Source organism: Dasypus novemcinctus, chromosome 26 (genome assembly GCF_030445035.2).
Source record: "Dasypus novemcinctus isolate mDasNov1 chromosome 26, mDasNov1.1.hap2, whole genome shotgun sequence".
Taxonomy (NCBI): Eukaryota; Metazoa; Chordata; class Mammalia; order Cingulata; family Dasypodidae; genus Dasypus; species Dasypus novemcinctus.
In genome coordinates, this window is record NC_080698.1 from 42,317,297 (window position 1) to 42,335,511 (window position 18,215).

The 18,215-nt window shown below is 46.0% G+C and overlaps 1 protein-coding gene across 1 annotated transcript in view; it reads left to right on the forward strand.

The window, feature by feature from the left end:
* The window catches only part of ITPR1 (inositol 1,4,5-trisphosphate receptor type 1), a 347,955-nt gene that overhangs the window by 240,693 nt on the left and 89,047 nt on the right, over positions 1 to 18,215 (forward strand). Inside the window, exon 44 of the mRNA XM_058288936.2 lies at positions 744 to 934. Coding sequence (XP_058144919.1) covers positions 744 to 934 — 191 coding nt within the window. The remainder of the gene's footprint in view (positions 1 to 743; positions 935 to 18,215) is intronic.

Genomic DNA, 18,215 nt, shown 5'->3' on the forward strand with positions numbered 1-18,215 from the left:
CATACATATTGCTGTTTGCCTTATTGTCAATAATAATGCAAGGAAAATTCTTAAATATTTAGTTTGCAAATACAGTCAAAATCCATTCTCTTGAACGGCAGAGACCCTATCATCTTAAGTATGTTCATCTTACCTTAAGGTTAGTGAGGACAGGAACTTCGTTTGTTTTGTTCACCCCCCCATCCCCTGATATTGCCTCCACGTAGCAAGCATGAGTAAAGGTTTGCTGAATGGGTGAATGAACAGATAAATGTTGTGTTGTGAAAGGGTGAGTTTGGGGTTAGTGTGGCTTTGTTAGAAAGAGGGCTAAAATGGTCCATAGAGGCTCGCTTAGCAGTGTTTTAGGAAGCATTTAAGTTTGGCTTATGTCTTAAATCAGTTCTTAATAATTCTGCCCCAAGTCAGTGTATTTTAATGTAAGGGAAAGTCTTGACTAGGTGGCTTTAGTCACTCACTGGAAATGTTTCATTCCTCCTTTCTCCTGTTAGCCGGAGTTCGTGTACCACTTCTGCTACTTTCAAAGCTGCGTGTCTTGGGGCAAGAGATTGCATTAGTGTGTGTGTGTTTTCCTTTTTTTAAGATGGGAATAAGACTCAGTACCTTCCTTCTGGGACTGTTAAGAAGGTAAAAAGAGATACTACAGATAGAGTGTTAAGCGCATGAAGTGTTGGTACGTGGTAAGTACACGATAAAGGTCAGCTGCTATGATGGTCGTTAATAAGAACAATGTTCCATTTTCCTAGGGGGAGGTTCCGGGCCCAGCTCCATGAGCAGGGGTGAGATGAGCCTGGCTGAAGTTCAGTGCCACCTCGACAAGGAGGGGGCCTCCAATCTGGTCATCGACCTCATAATGAATGCGTCCAGTGACCGGGTGTTCCATGAAAGCATTCTCCTGGCCATTGCCCTCCTGGAAGGCGGCAACACCACCATCCAGGTAGGAGGGTACTCGGCGGCTGACTTGGCACCCCTGCCAAGCCAGATTCTGGGCTGTGCTGACACCCTTGTACAGGGGATAGCTCATTCCAAGAGGAATAGATTAGTTTAGTGCACGAGGTCCTGTCCTGAAAAATGAATTCTATTGCTGTCTTGCAGTGATCATTCAGTCATAATCTGTACTTGATTCTAAAACATTAGTTGCATTTGAAAATTGATAAAATACTGAGAATATGCAAAGGAAATGGGCCTGTAGACATTGTAACTATTGGCCACTATAAAGTTCTTTCAACTGTAAAGTGCAATAAAACCTAACAAATTTGAACTAACAGGAACAAGCCAGACTAGTCAAAAATGAGTAGATAATTTTTTTTGTGACATGGGTGACGTATATTTAGAAATAATAACAAAAACTAGAATTCTTGATACAAGTCCCCAAAGATGTCAATTTAATGAATTTTAATGATATATATATATATATAAAACGTAACTTTTATGCAGAAATGGCATTTAAAAGGATTCCTTTAAATATTTTTAGTACCTTTTTCTTTATGCTTTCTTCCTTTTCTGTTCTTCGAATAAGGGTTTACTTGGGTGTCTGTGTATGAACATGTGTGTATATATATTTTTTATGACAGCTTTATTGCAGTATAATTCACATGCCATAAATTTCACCCTTATATGTATATTTGTCTTAACTGTACGTTCTTGGCCTTGAACTTAAATATGAAGTCTTGGTTCTTTGTGCAAATCAGGCATTGCTATGGGTAGATACAGCCCCAGGCCAGGGTACCTGGCTTGGTGAGTAAAGCACAGGTAGGATTTCAGCCCTGTTCATTCTTTCCAGATGCCCCTGGGCCCGGCACAGCCTGCATAACTGACTGTGAAGCCCTTTCTTCTCACCCTTCCTTCCCCACTTGCCCCAACACACACTTTGGAAGCTCATTATTCCACATTGCACTACATTGGAGTTTGTGATAATGAGTTAGTCACCTGAGCCCAGTGATAAAGTCCAGTGCTTGCTTGAATTGTAACATTGACACATGAATTGTAATGTGTTGAAATTGCTCTTTGGTTTTGTCACATGAGCAGGGATACCTCCCATGGTCCTTCTCCTGGACAGATGTTGCCAAATATGTCCATGGCATCTGGACTCAGTAGTGGAAGGGAAGCAGTTCAAAACACTCCTTGCCACTGAGGCATGTGATTTCCTGGAACTAGATCAGTTGAACTACATATTTATTGCATATTTTCTGTGTACATGGAGCTGTACCATCAGCTGCAGGGCAGTGGTTGCCAGATATTGGAACTAGTCGGTCTATGAAAATTTTTCTCCAGGTGTAACCTAGTGTGAAAAGTGGGGGCACTGTGGTGAGATTTTCATAAACCATATGTATTCAATTTAAAGACTTCTGTCCCTTCTTCTGAGATAGCCTCACCAACTTTTTTTTTTTTTAAAGCTGTGGTATCTTTGCTTTAATGATAGGTTGGTGATAATAGGTGACAGATTTTTTAATTGTTTTTTCTTTATTGGCCAAGTGAGAAGTTGGAAACCTTCAAGTCATTCCCTCCCCTCCTGACTTTTTTTAAGCTTTACTAATTTGAGAAATTGAACTCTGGAAGCTTGGTCCTCAGGAAGTTGGATACCTAATAGCATACTTATATATGTACATGAGAAACCATGTCTCAAAAATGATGTTTAGTGCCATCCAAGAAGTACAAATTATATTTTGGAGCCTCTGGGTATGAAGTAATGACATCTTCATGTGGACTTTGTGAAAGGTTTTATTATGAAATAGGCCTTGAAGGATGGGTACCAGTTTGAAAGATCGAGATTGGGTCTGGAGATGGGCACAGGGCAGCTTGGTCATGTGACATGGGAGAGATGACCAGAGGTGGAAGAGCAGCAGGTGTGTCCACAAAACAGGGATTCAGTCCTTTAGATGGAGGAGAGCATGGTGTAGGAGTGGTGACGAGGGACTGGTGGTGAATGTGGGGTTTGTATTCAGTGCAAGGCAGCACTCCGAGGGCCCTTGGAGCTGTAATTTAGAATGGTGGATTTAGTGGTCTGTTTCAGCTAAAGTGAGGAAAGCAGGGTCCAAAAGCAGGCAGTTCCATAATCAGTTAATTGACAGTATTTAAGGGAGAGCAAATGAGAGCCTGAACTCAAAAGGAATCTGTGTTGAAAGAGGTCATAGATTGGGAGAGGATATTTTGTAGGAGGGAAGCTGGAAATATCCTACATCTTGGTGTGAGTGGTGGTTGTGTGGGAGTGTACTGGATAACTCTACTCGAGATTACGTAAGTGAACATCCTTGTTCTTAGGAAATGTACATGGAAGTGTTACGTGTTCAAGGAGCATGATGTGTGCATTATGCCCAAATGTTTAGAAAATAGATTGGTAGGTAGACAGACAGTAGGAGGATCGATGGATAGATAGACTGATACTGAAAATGTGACCAAATGTTGAAATTGGTGGATCTGGGTATCTGGGACAACGGGGGTATACTGGAGTTGCCTGTATGGGTTTTGGGTTATTTTTTCAAAGGTCCTGAAAGTTAAAAAAACAACTTGGTAAGCCATGCCCATAAAATTGGTGTACTTTACTGTATGTAATGAATCTGGTTAGGAATAATGGCAGAGGACAGATAAGAAGATGAGGGACAGGATATTTTGAGTGGAGACTCGCTAACATTGCCAGCTTGGGGCCTGTACCTGGGACCAAGTAGATACTTGGTGATGTTGACTGCAGTGGCCTCTGATTGCATGCCGGAGATGAGAAGGTCAGAGGTCCAAGGTGACTCTTTGAAGCGTTGCATCAAGGAGACACTACTTAAGAATAATCAAGCACAGAGCCGGCTTGGGGGTAGTGCTGAGACTGGTTTGCGAGATGAAGCTAGAGGTTCTGGCGAGGCAGCCGTGTTTTTTCACAGTGTAGTCCTGATGGTGATTGCAAGGCACGCAGAAGCTGTTTTTCCTTCAAGTTCTTTATCTTGGAAAGTAATTATGAATATTAGTTTCATGTTTTCACACATTTATCACTCATATGCTCAGGATCCAGATGAAATGCCGTGAGGGAGTGACAGTAGTTCAGCCTCTTGAGGACTGGAGCCGTCTTCTTTGAGGGGCCTGGGACCCTCAGGAGGGGCAGCCCTGGGTTTAGTGCCCCCCCACCACCACCACCAGGATGGGAAGCCCCAGCACTGAGGGGTCTCTCTTCTTCTGGGTCCTCTGGAGCAGTCAATCTAACTCCCACTGCCCATTGGAGTCTGTGGTTCCAGGAAAATTTAGTTTAGTCGTGAGATCCACCTTGGCCCCGAGCTTCTCTTTCTCTAGAGAAAATACTGTGGAACTAGGGTTGCTTCCGGAGCCAGTTAAGGACAGGAACCCTGAAGCCCCAGGGGGAGTGATTCACAGAGTTTCATCTTGCTTTAGAGAAGCTGGTTCAAAGTAGTAAATGACCAGCTGGAAAGCTCGCCTGAGTTGGGTTAAGACGGCAGTTGTGGCTGTTAGTGATTGCTGAAATGCTGTAATCCATTAACAGCAGGGTCAGTTCCAGCTGGAACTCATTGCCCATTATCACTTCCTGCTCAATGTGACGTGTTACGGTTTCAGGAAGGGAAATTGGTCTGTGGTTAGGTGGGCTTTCCTAGATTTATATCTCCTGATGACAGGTGGAGGAAAGGGCAACTGTGGGGCAGTGTGCAGGGCTTAACGGGTACAGAACTGCACACTGCCTGTCTAAGAACAGGTCTTCCGCAGCCCGTAGGTTTAGTAGCACCTCCTCCCGGTATGTGGAACATGTTTCACACGGAGGAGAGGAATGAGACCCTGCACTGAACCCAGTTTCGTGTGAGATTAGGGAAGTTACTGCTGGGCTTCTGTTTCCCATGTCTGTCAAGTGAGTCCATAAATGGACTCCTGGGTCACCTACAGGAGTGAAACAGGCTTGTTTCAGCCAGTAATAGATACTTCCCCAGGGGTTCTTAGGAACTGGGAGGGTTGGTCTGCTGGTTCTGTCTCTGACATAGTCCCTGGCTTGTGAAAGTAATTATTAAAAAATAATCGTGACTGGATAAACATAATGTGGTATGCCATACAATGGTGTGGTATGTCATACAATGGAATACTACTCAGCTATAAAAAAAAGGAAAAAAACTGTTGATAAATGCAATAACTTAGTGGCATTTTATGCTGAGTAAAAGAAGCCAGCCTCAAAAGGTGGCATGCTGTATGCCTCCATTTATGTGATATTCCCAAAAGGACAAGCATATTGTGATAGAGAACAGATTAGTGGGTACCAGGGGTTAGGAGTGGAGTGAGAAATTGATTGTAAAGGGCAAGCATGAGGGAGTTTTTTGGGTGATGGAACTCTAATGTATGCTGACCCTGGTGGTAGTTGCATGAATCTATACATGTGTGAAAATTCATCGAACTGTGCGCAAGAGAGTCAACTTTATAGTCTGATCATTTTACAAATTAAAAAAACAGTGATAATAACCATTGTTTATTCAGATGTTTACTATGTGTTGAGAGCTGTGCTGAAGTACTGCCCATGCCTCATCTTGTTTAATCCTCCCAGCAGCGCTCTAAGGTAGGTGCCATGGTTATCCCTTTCTATAGAAGAGGAAACTGAAGCACAAAAGGGTTAAGAGAACTTGCCCCACATCACACACTAAGTCACAGATTTGAACCAAAACATCCTGGCTCCCAAAACTCTTCCTTGTTCTTAACAGCTTCCCTCTTTGGGATGATGGTGAAGATCTGAGAAAGAGTGGTAGGTGCTTTGTAAGAGAGTTTTCTCTTGATCCTTCTTACAAGGTAAATAAATTCCTGTCAGCTCTGAAGACGGAGATACAGCTGGGCGAGGGAGGGGCTCCTGGCCACAGCTCTCTAGAGAAGATGAATGCGACTAATTTCCATTTTGTATTTGCTTCAGGATTTACTGTTTCTAAAGCCCTTTTGCTCGAGTTGTCTCACTGTGGCTCCCAGTTTTCCTGTGAGGTGTGCTGCTGTGTGGTATCCCCATTCTAGAGGTCAAGGGCACAGAAGCTCAGGAAGCTTGTGACTTAGAGCCATGGAACTGGACAGAGCCCATGCTAAATACTGTTTCTCTCAGTCCCCCTGTTTTAGTTAGCTGTCGCTGTGTAACAGAGTACCTCTGCACTGACTGGCGTAAGGTACCAGCTGTTTGATCTGTCACAGTCCTGTGGGTTTGGGCTCCATTGGGGGGTTCTCTTGCTCCATGTAATCTCGGTGGAGTGGGAGTCACCCCGAGCTTGATTGGGCTGGGCTGGCCAGACGGCGCAGTTAGGTGGCTGTGGCAGCAGGGATGACTGTCAGCCGGGAGCTCAGCAGAGGCTCTCTCCTGGAGTGCCTCGCTTCTCCTCCATGTGGCCTCCCCACATGACTTGGGCTTCTTACAGCGTGGGGCTACTCTCAGTTCCCTGGAGTAGCATTTGAAAAAGCAGTAAGTGGAGCCACCAGTCCTTCGAAGGCTTGGACTTAGAATTCCTAGAACTCCACTTGTGCCACATTCTATTAGTCAAAGCCGGCCACGAGTTCAAGCCAGTTTCAAAGTAAGGGGTAAAACTCCACCTCTTATTGCAAGGAGTGTGGTATGTTTGCTAAAGGAGGGAGGGAATTGTTGGGAGCCACCCTCGGAAACCAGCCCTCCCCTCCCGCCAGCCTTATAATTGAGCGCTTCTCATGGGTCAGTCAACCGGCTGGGCTGGGTGCCAGGGTGGCAGAAAGGGAGACACCATTGTCTTTGCAATTGAGTTGGGTTCTCCCCAGAAATTCAGGCCCATCTTGGTAGAAGTGTTCACTATGTCCTTCCCCTTTTGGATGGATGTGTGAAAATTTAACCAAGCCTTGGGGATAAGGTACTGAGGACCTTCTTACCCTCCAGATGTTCTAGATTTCACAGCCCGGTCCCTGAAGGATTTACATTTATGGGAGCCCATAAATGATGACATATAGTGCTTGCTAGGAACCCTTGTGGAGAGTTTGCTCACTTATTTTGAAAAAGCGCCATCCATTATGTCATCACCCAAAGCCCTCGGATGCCTGGAAGCTGAATGTAGGGTTTTCCCAGTCTGGTATAATGGGCTCCGAGGGACTGTGTCACCAGACCTTCTAGCATCCTTGTCCCTGCTCTTGCTTCTCTGATGGTGGTGACATCTGAGCATGGGGATTATCTCCAAAATGTCTCCTGCCTGGTTGTGACAGAGCAGCTCAGACCTCATGCCTTCACGTGGAGCCCTCAGCTTGCGAGAACAGGGGGGTGGTATCACAGCCCTTGGTTTCTTCGGAAATGTGACACATTGTCAAACCATGGAAGTAAGTTTCCCTTAAAGAGTAACTCCTGCTTTCTTTCTCCCCACCCAGGCCCCAGCACCTTCCTGCCAACCCCCAGAAGAAATCTTTCCTTTCCGCTTGATGTTTTGTAGCAAGTGGGAAACTATAAAATAAGCATTTGCTTATGAATTAATTTTTGGCAGACACAGGGCTCAGCCATCCTCATGGCACTTTCATATCCGTCCTTTGAGTCCTTGCCAATTTCTGTGTTCCTTCCTCCTAAGACGCTCCCAACAGCATCCTGGGCAAGTTCCCACCACTTCCTCTTCCCTCTAGGAGGGCAGAAGCTAAGTTGTCCTTACCTGGAAAAGAGAAGTAGGATGATCTTTGAACATACCAGCTATTTTTTTTTAAAAAGCCAACACAGATTTTAATGGGATATCTATGCTGGTGTGACCATAAAAAAAAATCTCATAGCAAATTAAGGGGGTGGCTATAGTTTTTTTTAATTTGGGGGCTAATTGCTTCTGGTTGCAGAAGCACGGTGAATTTCAAGTATCAAATGGCTCAGTGCTGCCCACGGCTATTGCCATGCCAAGGTCTAGGCTACAGGCACACCCAAAAAGGTTTTATTTTCTGCACGTACGCAGCTGGAGATGGAAAGTGTGAGAAATGCTCCGTCAGAGAAACTGGCATGCACATTCAGCTATGAGAGAGATCCTTAGGTCACGGCCTCCCCCTCCAGTCCCCGTCCGTCCCATCCGTCCCCCCCCCCCCCCCCCCACCGCTCTCTTATTTCTCTAGGCTGGCGTTAGAAATCAACTCAAGAGCCAATATTAGATATGAAATCTCCCACCCCTTTCAGAAGAAACCACCCAGAGCAGATTGTGGGAGGAACAGGTCGATTCCAGAACCTCCGACCCCAATTAGCAGACAGAGGACAGTGAGAAGGACAATTTGGTTTCCCTTGGCTGGAAACGGAAGGGCAGTTGGTGAGGAAGATCAGCCTCGGTTTGACGGGGAGAAGACTGGTGTTTGAGCAAGTTACGTAAATGGGTGTTGTTTTTGGCAGGGACATCAGAAATGAGTCACTTCTGAGTGGTGTTTTCTAACCTCAGGTTGTATCCATGTGGGAAACGAGTTTAGCCCACAGTGAAGTCAGAGGACTGTTTTCTCCTCCGTGTGCGGGGGTATGGGGAGCCGATGGCATTAAAGTAAGAGGGAGGCTCCTGGCCTGTCCCCCCAGAATTCCCTGAAGAATCTGCCCCTTACTAGAAGCCTAGTCTGAACAGTGGAGCCCAGGGAGGGAGACAGGGGCCACCCATTGGGCACTCACCCTCTTGTGAGAGCTGGTGGCACAGAGGACCAGGATTTAGAGAGTGAATGCCTGGGAGGGGAGCCTATCATTTACAAGACCCTGGCCTCCAAGCTTAATGACCTTGCACTGGTCTCAGGATGTCTCCGAAACTCAGTTCCCTCTTCTGGAAAATGAGGGTTTAAAAAACACCTAATACCTTCCTGTGGAGTTATTGGGAGGATTAAAAACATCGTGATAGGTGTGCTCTGCACGGAGCAGTACACACTGCAGAGACATGAGCTTCAACGGTGGGGCTGATCCTGCGGGGCGAGGAGGAACCAGCCCTGAGCCCTGTCTCCACTGTGTCCCAACTCAGGGACTTGGGCAAAGCCCTTCACAGGTCTCAGCCTGTTTCCTCACCTGTGGGGCTGGAGGGTGAGGGCACACACCTCACAGGGCTCCTGGCATGGCTAAATGAGGTGATTCACAGAGGGTGCTTGACAGTGCAGCGTCTGGCTCCAGAAAAATCTCAAAATGTGGTGGTTATTATTTTTATTAATTATTTTTAAATTTCCTGTTTAAAACCAGGCTTCAGTTGATGATGTTTATTTTCTGTCAAAAACCCTACTTCTAGTGTTTTGCTTTTATGTAGTGGCTTGTGATCCAGCAGGCTTGTGAGGTGCTCTGTTTTATATTGTTTTGACACTCAATTTACCAAAGTCCCTCTGATTGTTTTATATATTTGAAATGATTTTTGAGGTCCATAAGGTGGGGAAATTCCATTGCTTTGGGGTACTAATTACACTGACTGACATTATGGATGAAGCGGAAAGCAAAAGTCATCCAACCACTTTGTGGTTTTCATTTCTTTCCTTTTTTCTTTACTGTGTGCACCTTACCCTTTCTTTCTATTTCTAAACAACTGGAATGCCACTGAACATGGATCTTTTAGGATTACTGGTCTAAATCTACATCTTGAGGTAGAAAGTCAAAATTCAAAATAGTTAACCTTCTTGGGAATATAAGACTTTTCCTTGAGTAGACTCTCCTGCAAAGAAAAATAATAGCACAATAAAGCTATATCCTAGTTGTCATTGGTGCCACTTTCTAAGTGATGGCAAACACTAAACAATGCCGTTCACAGCAAGAAATTCATGCAAGAATTGTCAACCATGTTCCTTGTGGTTCCTTTTCAGTTTGGTTATAAGAAGCACAGTTTGGTTAAGATGGTCTGAGAGGGAAGTGTGTGGGCTTCTAGAGGGACTAGAGACCCAATATTCTTCTTTGTCTTTCCTGAGTAACAAAGTCAACAGTTCAGAGAGTGGTCCCCAAAATCTGCTCTTCTAGTTTCAACTCTTAGGAGGGCGCAGGTGGCGGGGGAGGGGGGGGGGGGTAAGGTGGGAAATGTACAGATCCCTGCTAGGCATCTCTGCTTGTTTTATCTCTAAGTTAGCAGGACCCCAAATCCAGCTGGTGCCCTGTTTTTGTAAATACGGCTTTACTGGAACATGATCATGCTTTTCCTTCATGCTTATGTGTGGCTACTTCCACACTACAAATAGCAGAGACTTTGTAGTCCACCAAGCCCAAAATATTTACCATGTGACCCTTTACAGGAAAAGTTTGCCAATTCTGTATACTCACCTAATCTTGACTCTCTAGTTATTAAGCTGTCTTTCCCCGTCATTCACATTCTTTACCCCTTAGTTTGGCAGTTAGGGTTTTGGTAAACATTCATCAGATGCACAATGGACCCAAGTTATTGAATATACCAAGTCCTGAGATTATTTGGAATGGGAATTCTGAGAAAGAGAAATCTCTTCTTTTTCTCTTCTTTTGGGGTGGGTGGGTGCTTTTTATTTTTTTAACCTTTTCTGTCCCAGAGAGGATCTGCCCTTTCCCTGTACTGTCCCTAGCAGAATGTATTCTAGGCATCCCTGAGCAGATGTTGGAGACAAGCGTAAGGTATATCATTGCTGTGGGGATTTCTGTATGTGGCTCAAGAGTCTAGACGCCTGAGCCTCCAGATTTTTAACCTATGATTGTCTCTCTGATTGTCCTACCCAAGAGTATTACATTTTCAGTTCGGTCACTTCCTTCATGGCCTAACCCTCTGTTCTTTCTGTGCCTCCTCCTTGGGGCACACACGGTTAACCTTAAAATATTTGACAGGATGGAGCTTTGTTTCCCACCTGTTGGTCCTCTTTTTCAATGTACTTCCTGGGTGATCTTTTCTACTCCCCTTGCGTCTAGCTGTCATTAATGCAACAGTTTTCAAAGGGAGAGCTCCTGCTCCCACCTCTGCTGATTTCTAGATTTCGCTTCAGATCCCTACTGGGCCTCTCCACTTGAGTTAGCTCTAAGTTAGCACTCCAATCAGGCTCATCTCTCCTGCTTTTATCACCTTCCGTATCTCCACCAGTGGACTCACCTTTCTCCTAGTTACCCAAGCCAGAAACCTTCAGAGTTTCAGCAGTAAGAAGCTCTGTGCTTGCTCCCTTGCTGGTAGTGTAATAGCTAGCATTCGGTTAGGACTCAGGATGAGCCAGACACTATCCTCAGAGCTTCACTTCTATTTATTCCTCTGCATTTGGCACAGTGAGGTTAAATAGGCCCAGAGTAACCCTGCTGGGAAGGGAGCAGCTGGGGTTTGACCACAGGCACCCTGGCTTCGGGGTTCATTCTCCTAACCATTATGCTCTACCACCTCCTGCCTTGGCCTGAACCTTACCTCCTCTCGCCTGGTGACTGTGAGGGCCTCTTAACAGGCCTTCCTGCTTCTGGGCATTTTTCTTTGGCATACTGCTATCAGTGATGGTCCTGAAGTGGAGCCTGACTCCTTCCCTGTCTTAGCCTTCCGTGGAGGATCAAATCCATTACTACCCTCCGTTACTATCCTGTGCCCTGTGATCTGGCCCCACCTGGTTTTCCACCGTCACCCCCTTCCATTGTCCTGCAGGCTGGGCCCTGTGCTTAAATGCCTCAACTTCCTGTGGAGCGTGCCCTCTTTCCCTTTGCCTGGCATGCTCCCTGAGCCCTGGTTTGAATGTCTTCTAGCTCCAGAATCTTTCCCTTGAAACCCTGAGGCAGAGGTAGTGGTCTCCACTCCTGGACAGCGCTTTTAAAAAGGCATTGATTGTAACATCCCCAGAGGCAGAGACCGAGTCTGTCTTCACTCTGAGTCCCTAGGGAAGTCCATATCTGTTAAAAGGGCACTCAGTATGTATTTAATGAATCAGTGTGGCTAATCCTACTCTGTAGGGTTATCCTGGGGATTAAATGAGGTAATACACGGAAAGCACTCAGCAGTGTGGCTAGCACATAGTGATTGCTCATAATAACCACTCTGGTTATTTTTTGGTTGCATATCTCCCCCCGCACCCACTCAAGAGGGCAAGTCTTCCAGGGTCAAGCCTATAGCTTGCTCCCCAGCACCTGGACCATGGTGAGCATGCAGTAAATACTGGCCGAGTGAATAGAAGTTCTGGCCACTTGTGGCCACCATGTTCCCTTAGCTTTCTCATCCTTTTTGAATGTAAACATGAAGGTACAGACACGTGAAAATTTCTCGTTAATAATTATTGCAGTTATAAAAGGGCACCCATCTTAGCAGTGGGGGAAGCTTACTTAAACCCAAGGGAAATACAAGGAATGTCCTCGTAAATGCCAGTGCTGGGTTGGACCAGAGGCACTTGGTTTATTTCCTCTTCTTTTCTTCTCCATAATAGCTATCGATGGTAGTAAAGATAGTAATAATAATGAGTCCCTAAATCAGAGTGAGAGCTCATTTCCTCTTCATGGTCATCCTGTGTAATGGGTACTGCTATCATCACCCATTGTGCTCCTGAGGAAATAGAGGACCGGGGAGGTCAAGCTACTTGCTTAGGGGCACAGAGCTCGCCGGCAGTTGTGCCAGGATTTTGTTCCTGCTGGAGCCCGAGCTCTTGGCATCTCTACTTTGCTGCCTCCTTGCCTGTCTGAGAGGCCTCTGCCGATTTCCCTGGCGCAGATGCAGCCCACAGCCCCACCATGGGGACTGCAAATGGATCACACATCTTCTTCAAGCCCTCGCTTCTCTTTATTGGGCACATCGGACTGTGTGGCTTTACTCTTTATGGTTCTTTTTGTTGTCAGGCGCTTTGTGGCAGGCGCTCTGCCTTCCTGACACATCTGAAGACAGCTCGTTTGGGGGGATATTTGCTTTGGTTATAAACTCGGCCTGTGAATGACAGAGGAGGAAGTTGTGAAAGACTTTTCCTTTTAGACCTGGCGTCTCTTTTGCCAAATAAAAATTGTGTGTGCCATGCACGCTGCTTCACCTCTAGCAAGGTCCAGTTTTCCAGGTCTATGAAAGTTAATGACACGGAAACTCTCTTACATAACTTCCTCCAAGTGGAGACTGAAGGCACCTCATTTAATTAGGACTACTGTGAAAAGTTAGATTATATTACCAACGGTTTTTGTCTTTTACGTGCATGTTCTTTGGCATAATGTGAGGTTTATTAGACCTCAACTTTTGCCCACTTTGCACAAAGAAGCTGAATGCACTGGATTCTCCCCATAATCTAGTCTTTGCTGTTGGAAGAACGTTCATGTTTTGGGAAAGGCAAATGAAAGCACTTGCCTTTATAAAGTGCCCACTCTATGGTGGCTCTGTGTGCAGCTCTGCTACATACTTTACTGGGCTAGGGGAGACAGTCCCCATTGCAGACAAGGAGATAGAGTCTCAAAGGAGCCTCGTGTCTCAGCCACAGTCACCCAGTTGGCAGAGTTGGGATCTGGACATAGGTCTGTCTCCCTCAACGACCCTGCCACTTCCTACTATGCTAAATGGCCTTTAAATTGCATAGGTTCAAGGTCAAGGAGCTATTCAGGGCTTTTTAAACCCTTTGGTGCTGTGCATACTAGAGGCCAGTGTCTGTCTTGTTGGGACTGAGGGCACGATGAACTGGATAGTTGATCAGAAAAGCAAGTAGCCACTGCTTGGTCATCTCATGAGTTTTAAAGGCAGTCTCATACACCCAAGCCATGGAAGTTTTCCTTAGTTTCCGCTGGTGTCCTTTTATGAGTAGCTTCCTCTGATCAGACATGAACTTGTCTCTCACATCAGAATGGGTCTCGATAATTAACTTTCTTCGGGTTCCCTGAAGTTCATGTTGGAGAGAGAGTGAGAATGATGATGCTCTGCAGATAGCTGTAGAAACCCCTGTACTACTTCCAATTAGTGGATGTGTGTGTGAGTTGTATGCATGTCTTATATTTACAAGAGGAAGTATCCCATTTAATTTTATTTTCACACCAAAAGCCCAAGTGTTAAGAGAACATGGTGTTTCTGCACTCCCTCAGTTATCAGCTGCAGAGCGGAGGTTGTATATTGTCACATACAGTTTTCAGAGTATATTTCTACACTTGTTACCTGGCAACATTGCTGCATTGGGACACGGACCTCTATTGGGTTCCTCCCAGATCCTTGCTGTTCGTATTGCAGAAGGTAGATCTTGTCTTCCTCTGCAGGAATTGGGGGGGCCCGGAGGGGGTGAGCAAAAGGCTCCTGGAGCTCAGTGGAGAGGGGGTGACGGGCTTCAGTGATGTGACCTAGGACCAGGAATTTAGCAGGGAGAGGGACTCTTGTCCAGTCTCTGCGGCCACCCCCTTAGACTCCAGGCTGGTTCCCCGTGTGTTAGAAGTGGCACCTGTACAAAGTCATCTCGAACACTTCTTGTTGAGTCTTAAAGTAAAATGAATACAAAACAACTAACCTTGCTCTGGTCATTTCATGAGTCATCTTATCACTTTTCACGTCAAATCCCTAGTACATAGGGAGTCTTTTTTTTTTTTTTTTAAGGGAGTCTTTTTAATTGCTCCCTGTTGGCACCCAAAACCCCCTAGTAGGGATGACAGCTGCAGCATCTCTTGCTGGAGTCACCCTCTGAGCTTATTATAGTCCTATTACGTATTCAGTTTAGCTGATTTGATGCCTTAAAAGCACTATCTACAGAGGTTACTTCACTTTACCTGGAGAATGCATACCCTCTCCGGGTCACCCTAGGCCCCAGCCGTCCCTGTTTGACTCACACCTGACCCTTGACACACCTGCCTGGGAAGGCCTTGCATTATAGATGTGAAAGCCCGCTCAGGTGAGGCGACAGGCTCCGAGCCTCAGCAAAAGCTTACTGAGACCAAGCGCACTGAATTCCCCAACACCTGGAATATTTCTTGTAGAATGATTGAGAGGGAAAAGTTCCCAAGGAAACAGTTTTTAAAAGCGTTGCCTGGCATCGACAGGTTAGACAGAGTACTGGGGCTGAGCAGCATTTCCTGTAAGCAGGCACTCCTTTTAAACCATCTCCTGGGGAAGAGGCCGAAGCAGAGCCTGCTCAGAAGCAGCAGCACTGGAGGGTCTGGCTGGGGTCGGCTGGATTTCAGGGCCCTCGACTTCCCCTGCAGCGCTGACTGGATGTGAGCATCTCTAAACTGGAGGCCTTTTTACTCCATTCAACTCTTACTGTCCAGCTGCTAAAAAAGAAAGAGAACAATGGGTTATACCTGGAAGGATTTAGAAACCATCGGTTAGCCTTAAATATATGTATATTTGTAAGTGCTCAGGCCTCCTTAGTAAACCTAAGATGCCATTTTAATGGTCCTTCTCTGTTGAATGTTAAGAGGAGGACTTGAACCTGAGGCTTCCTAACTTGCATGATCATCTTGAGTATAGTCCACTTAACTTGGAAATCTATATCCTGCTGTTTAAACTTTAAGATGATCCCTAACTGGATTAAAGTCCTCAACCAGCAGGCCAAGGCAAACTCTACAGAAAAACAAGGTCATGCTGCATTTTTTTGGGTAAGCACAGGAATCAACAAAGAGATGTTATATAACTTCTATTTATATCCTCCTTGCTCACTATCTGCAGGCAGACAAGAGTCGCTGAGAAGGGATTTAATGAGCTCTCCGGGTTTGCTCACCTTCCTGAGCTGGTAGGAACCAGCTTGTTCTCAAATGCGTCAGCAAAGAATCTGGCTGTGGGTGGGCGGCTGGGGTAGGTGGACTGCGTTGTTGCCATGGTGTTCTTTAATTCCCCTGTCTCTCAAAGATCTCACTCCCCCCTTCCCTGACTCCTTCCTCACTCCCCGTCCCCTTTCCCCCCACCCTTTCTTTTAATCTATAAGCTTCCTCATTTCTCACACCTACTCGTGATTCTTAGAGCTGTCTCCGGAATCAAAATGTTTTTCCTCTCCCTCCTAGGAGCTCCCCATTGTGTAGCTTCAGGACATCAGGAGTGTTGTTTTCTTTTTTCTTTTTCGTTTTCTTTCTCTAAGGTGTATTTTTTCCCGTCCTCTCCAATCCCTTTTTTACTTGATTTATTATTATTATTATTACCAAACCTCCAGGTATAGTGATCTCTCCTTAAAAGTCTTAAATCTTGCCTGATAGAGGCCTTCTCCCCAGTAGTTGATTGCCCTAGAGGAAGGGAGATTGGGCTGCCAGCTGGACAGTCTAGCTGTGCTCCCAAGGAGAAATGCCTTTTGCGTTTCCATTCATGGGTGCCTGCTCTGTAGGGACTGGCTGCATCATCTAGCCTATTACAAAGCAGAACCACAGGAAAACCAGAGAATGCATTTGTCCCACAATGATAATTCCTGAAGCTTGGGCAATGTCTGTTACCCAAACGTTGCAGGTTGAAATTACTCAGCCTGCAAAAAGAAGGTGGGGGTGGGAAATGCGGGGAGTTGCTCCATCACATTCTCAGCAGGGAAGCAGATGCTGCCCTTCTGAGAACTTCTCCGGGGACAGCCCTGGGGGTGCCCACCTTTACCTGGCTGTTTTGGTGGTGGCCACAGAAGCTTCTGGGGTGGCTTGTGTCATCAGTCACATTCCCCCCAGAGCAGAGGCATTTAAAAGAAGTGAGTAGGGAGGTTACAATGAAATGTTCTTAGAAAAAGAATAAGTAATTCCAGTGAGGGCATGCTTTAATCACACACACACACACACACACACACACACAAAGGAAGAAAAGCCAAAACCCACCCCTGCCTTGCCAAGAATTGTGCAGCCCTTAATAGCAGCAGCCTGTTTGAACAATCAAAGGCAAGCTGGCTTCCCCTTACTAACTTCTGGTAGAGGTATTTGCATAAAACATCCCCAGAATTCCAGACCTAGTAGGTAATTTTTTTCCCCTCTAACTGGAGGGACTTTTCCTTTGGAAATCTTCCAGCAGATTTCGCTTCATGGTTGAGAATCTTTTCTCATTAGAAACTGCCAGCAGCTTGGCTCCCGAACTGGACATTGTACAGACACCTCATGCAAACTCTGGTCCCCGAGCTCCGAGAACCTAATTGATATTCACAGCTGGCTTGTGCTCTTCTGCCCTGACGCTCCTTTTTCAGTGAGAAATCTGTGCCCACTTAAATTTCCTGAGGTCCTTTTTGAAAGTACCAGAATCTCTAGATGTTTCCAGTTTATTATGCCTGGGTTGCAAACTTTTCATCAGGATGTCCCAGATGCTGAAGGGTATAGTCCTGAAACCATCTGACATTGTCAAGCCACGTGTTTCCCTTTGAAATGAAGATTTCGTAAAAAAACACAAGTAAAAAAAAATAGTAAATAAATTACATATACATTTTTTCCCCCCAAGGATGATGTGTTTCAGTTTCCCTCGCCATACGGTGTTGGAGAAATGTGTTTTTATTAGCCTCTTTGGAACACAAGCCCACAAACTGTTCAACCCAGAACATGTAGTAATCAGGTCTGGGGAGGGAACCAGGTTCAGAGATTGTCCTTCCTGCTTCCTAGCTGATAATTAAGCAGCTGTGCCAGTGGGGCCAGGGTGGTTAACAGTTAACTAGATGGAGTAAGAGACCCCAGCCGGGTGGAGCCCATCACGAAGTTTTGTGCAAAATCCTGATAAGCTTCCAGGAGCCCAAACTTCACATTGGCCCCTTCGGCTGGTCTTTGGCATTCTGCATCTGACAGGACTTTGAGCTCTCACGTATATCCTTTGGTCATCAAGTTAAACTTCATCTGCCATCAATGCAAAGCTTTTCTCTGTTTATACTTTTTCGCATTGTACCTCCTTCAGGATTATTGTTCATGGGCTGGTATAGTAACTCTCTGTTGAGTGCCTTGTGTATGCCTGGCACAGTGTGAGTCGGCCTGGATGTAGTCAGGACAGGGCAGTATGGTTCCTGCCCGCGAGGAGCGCTCAGTCCAGTGGGAGAGATGGACAATAAGTACCCATTAACCCCTGAAAAGATAACTGGGAGAAGCACAATGAGGAGTGCAGAGGGGGTGCAGAGGATCTCGGGAGCCTATGGAAGGTGGTTGGGGAGGTCTCTGGGGACAGGCCATGTAAGCTGAGCCCTGGTGGATGAGGAGAGAAAGCGTTTCAGACAGATGGGTTGGCACGGGCTGGGTGTGTTGGAGGAGCTGTAAGGAGGCCAGCGTGGGGGGGATGGCATGAGATAGCTGCTTGACCAAGGTAACGGGGGGCTGGATTAGGTGGTCTCTGCGTTCCTGCCCCCTCCTCGTCCATGCTTCTGAAGGGAGCCAGGCTGGCCGCAGCCATAACCAGCTTGGATACACATGGCCAATGCCAGTGCCTTAAGATATTAGATAGAAAGCACTTGCCCAGACCAGTGCTGTGTAATTTCATCCCACAGATACTCATGCATTTGGCCATCTGTAG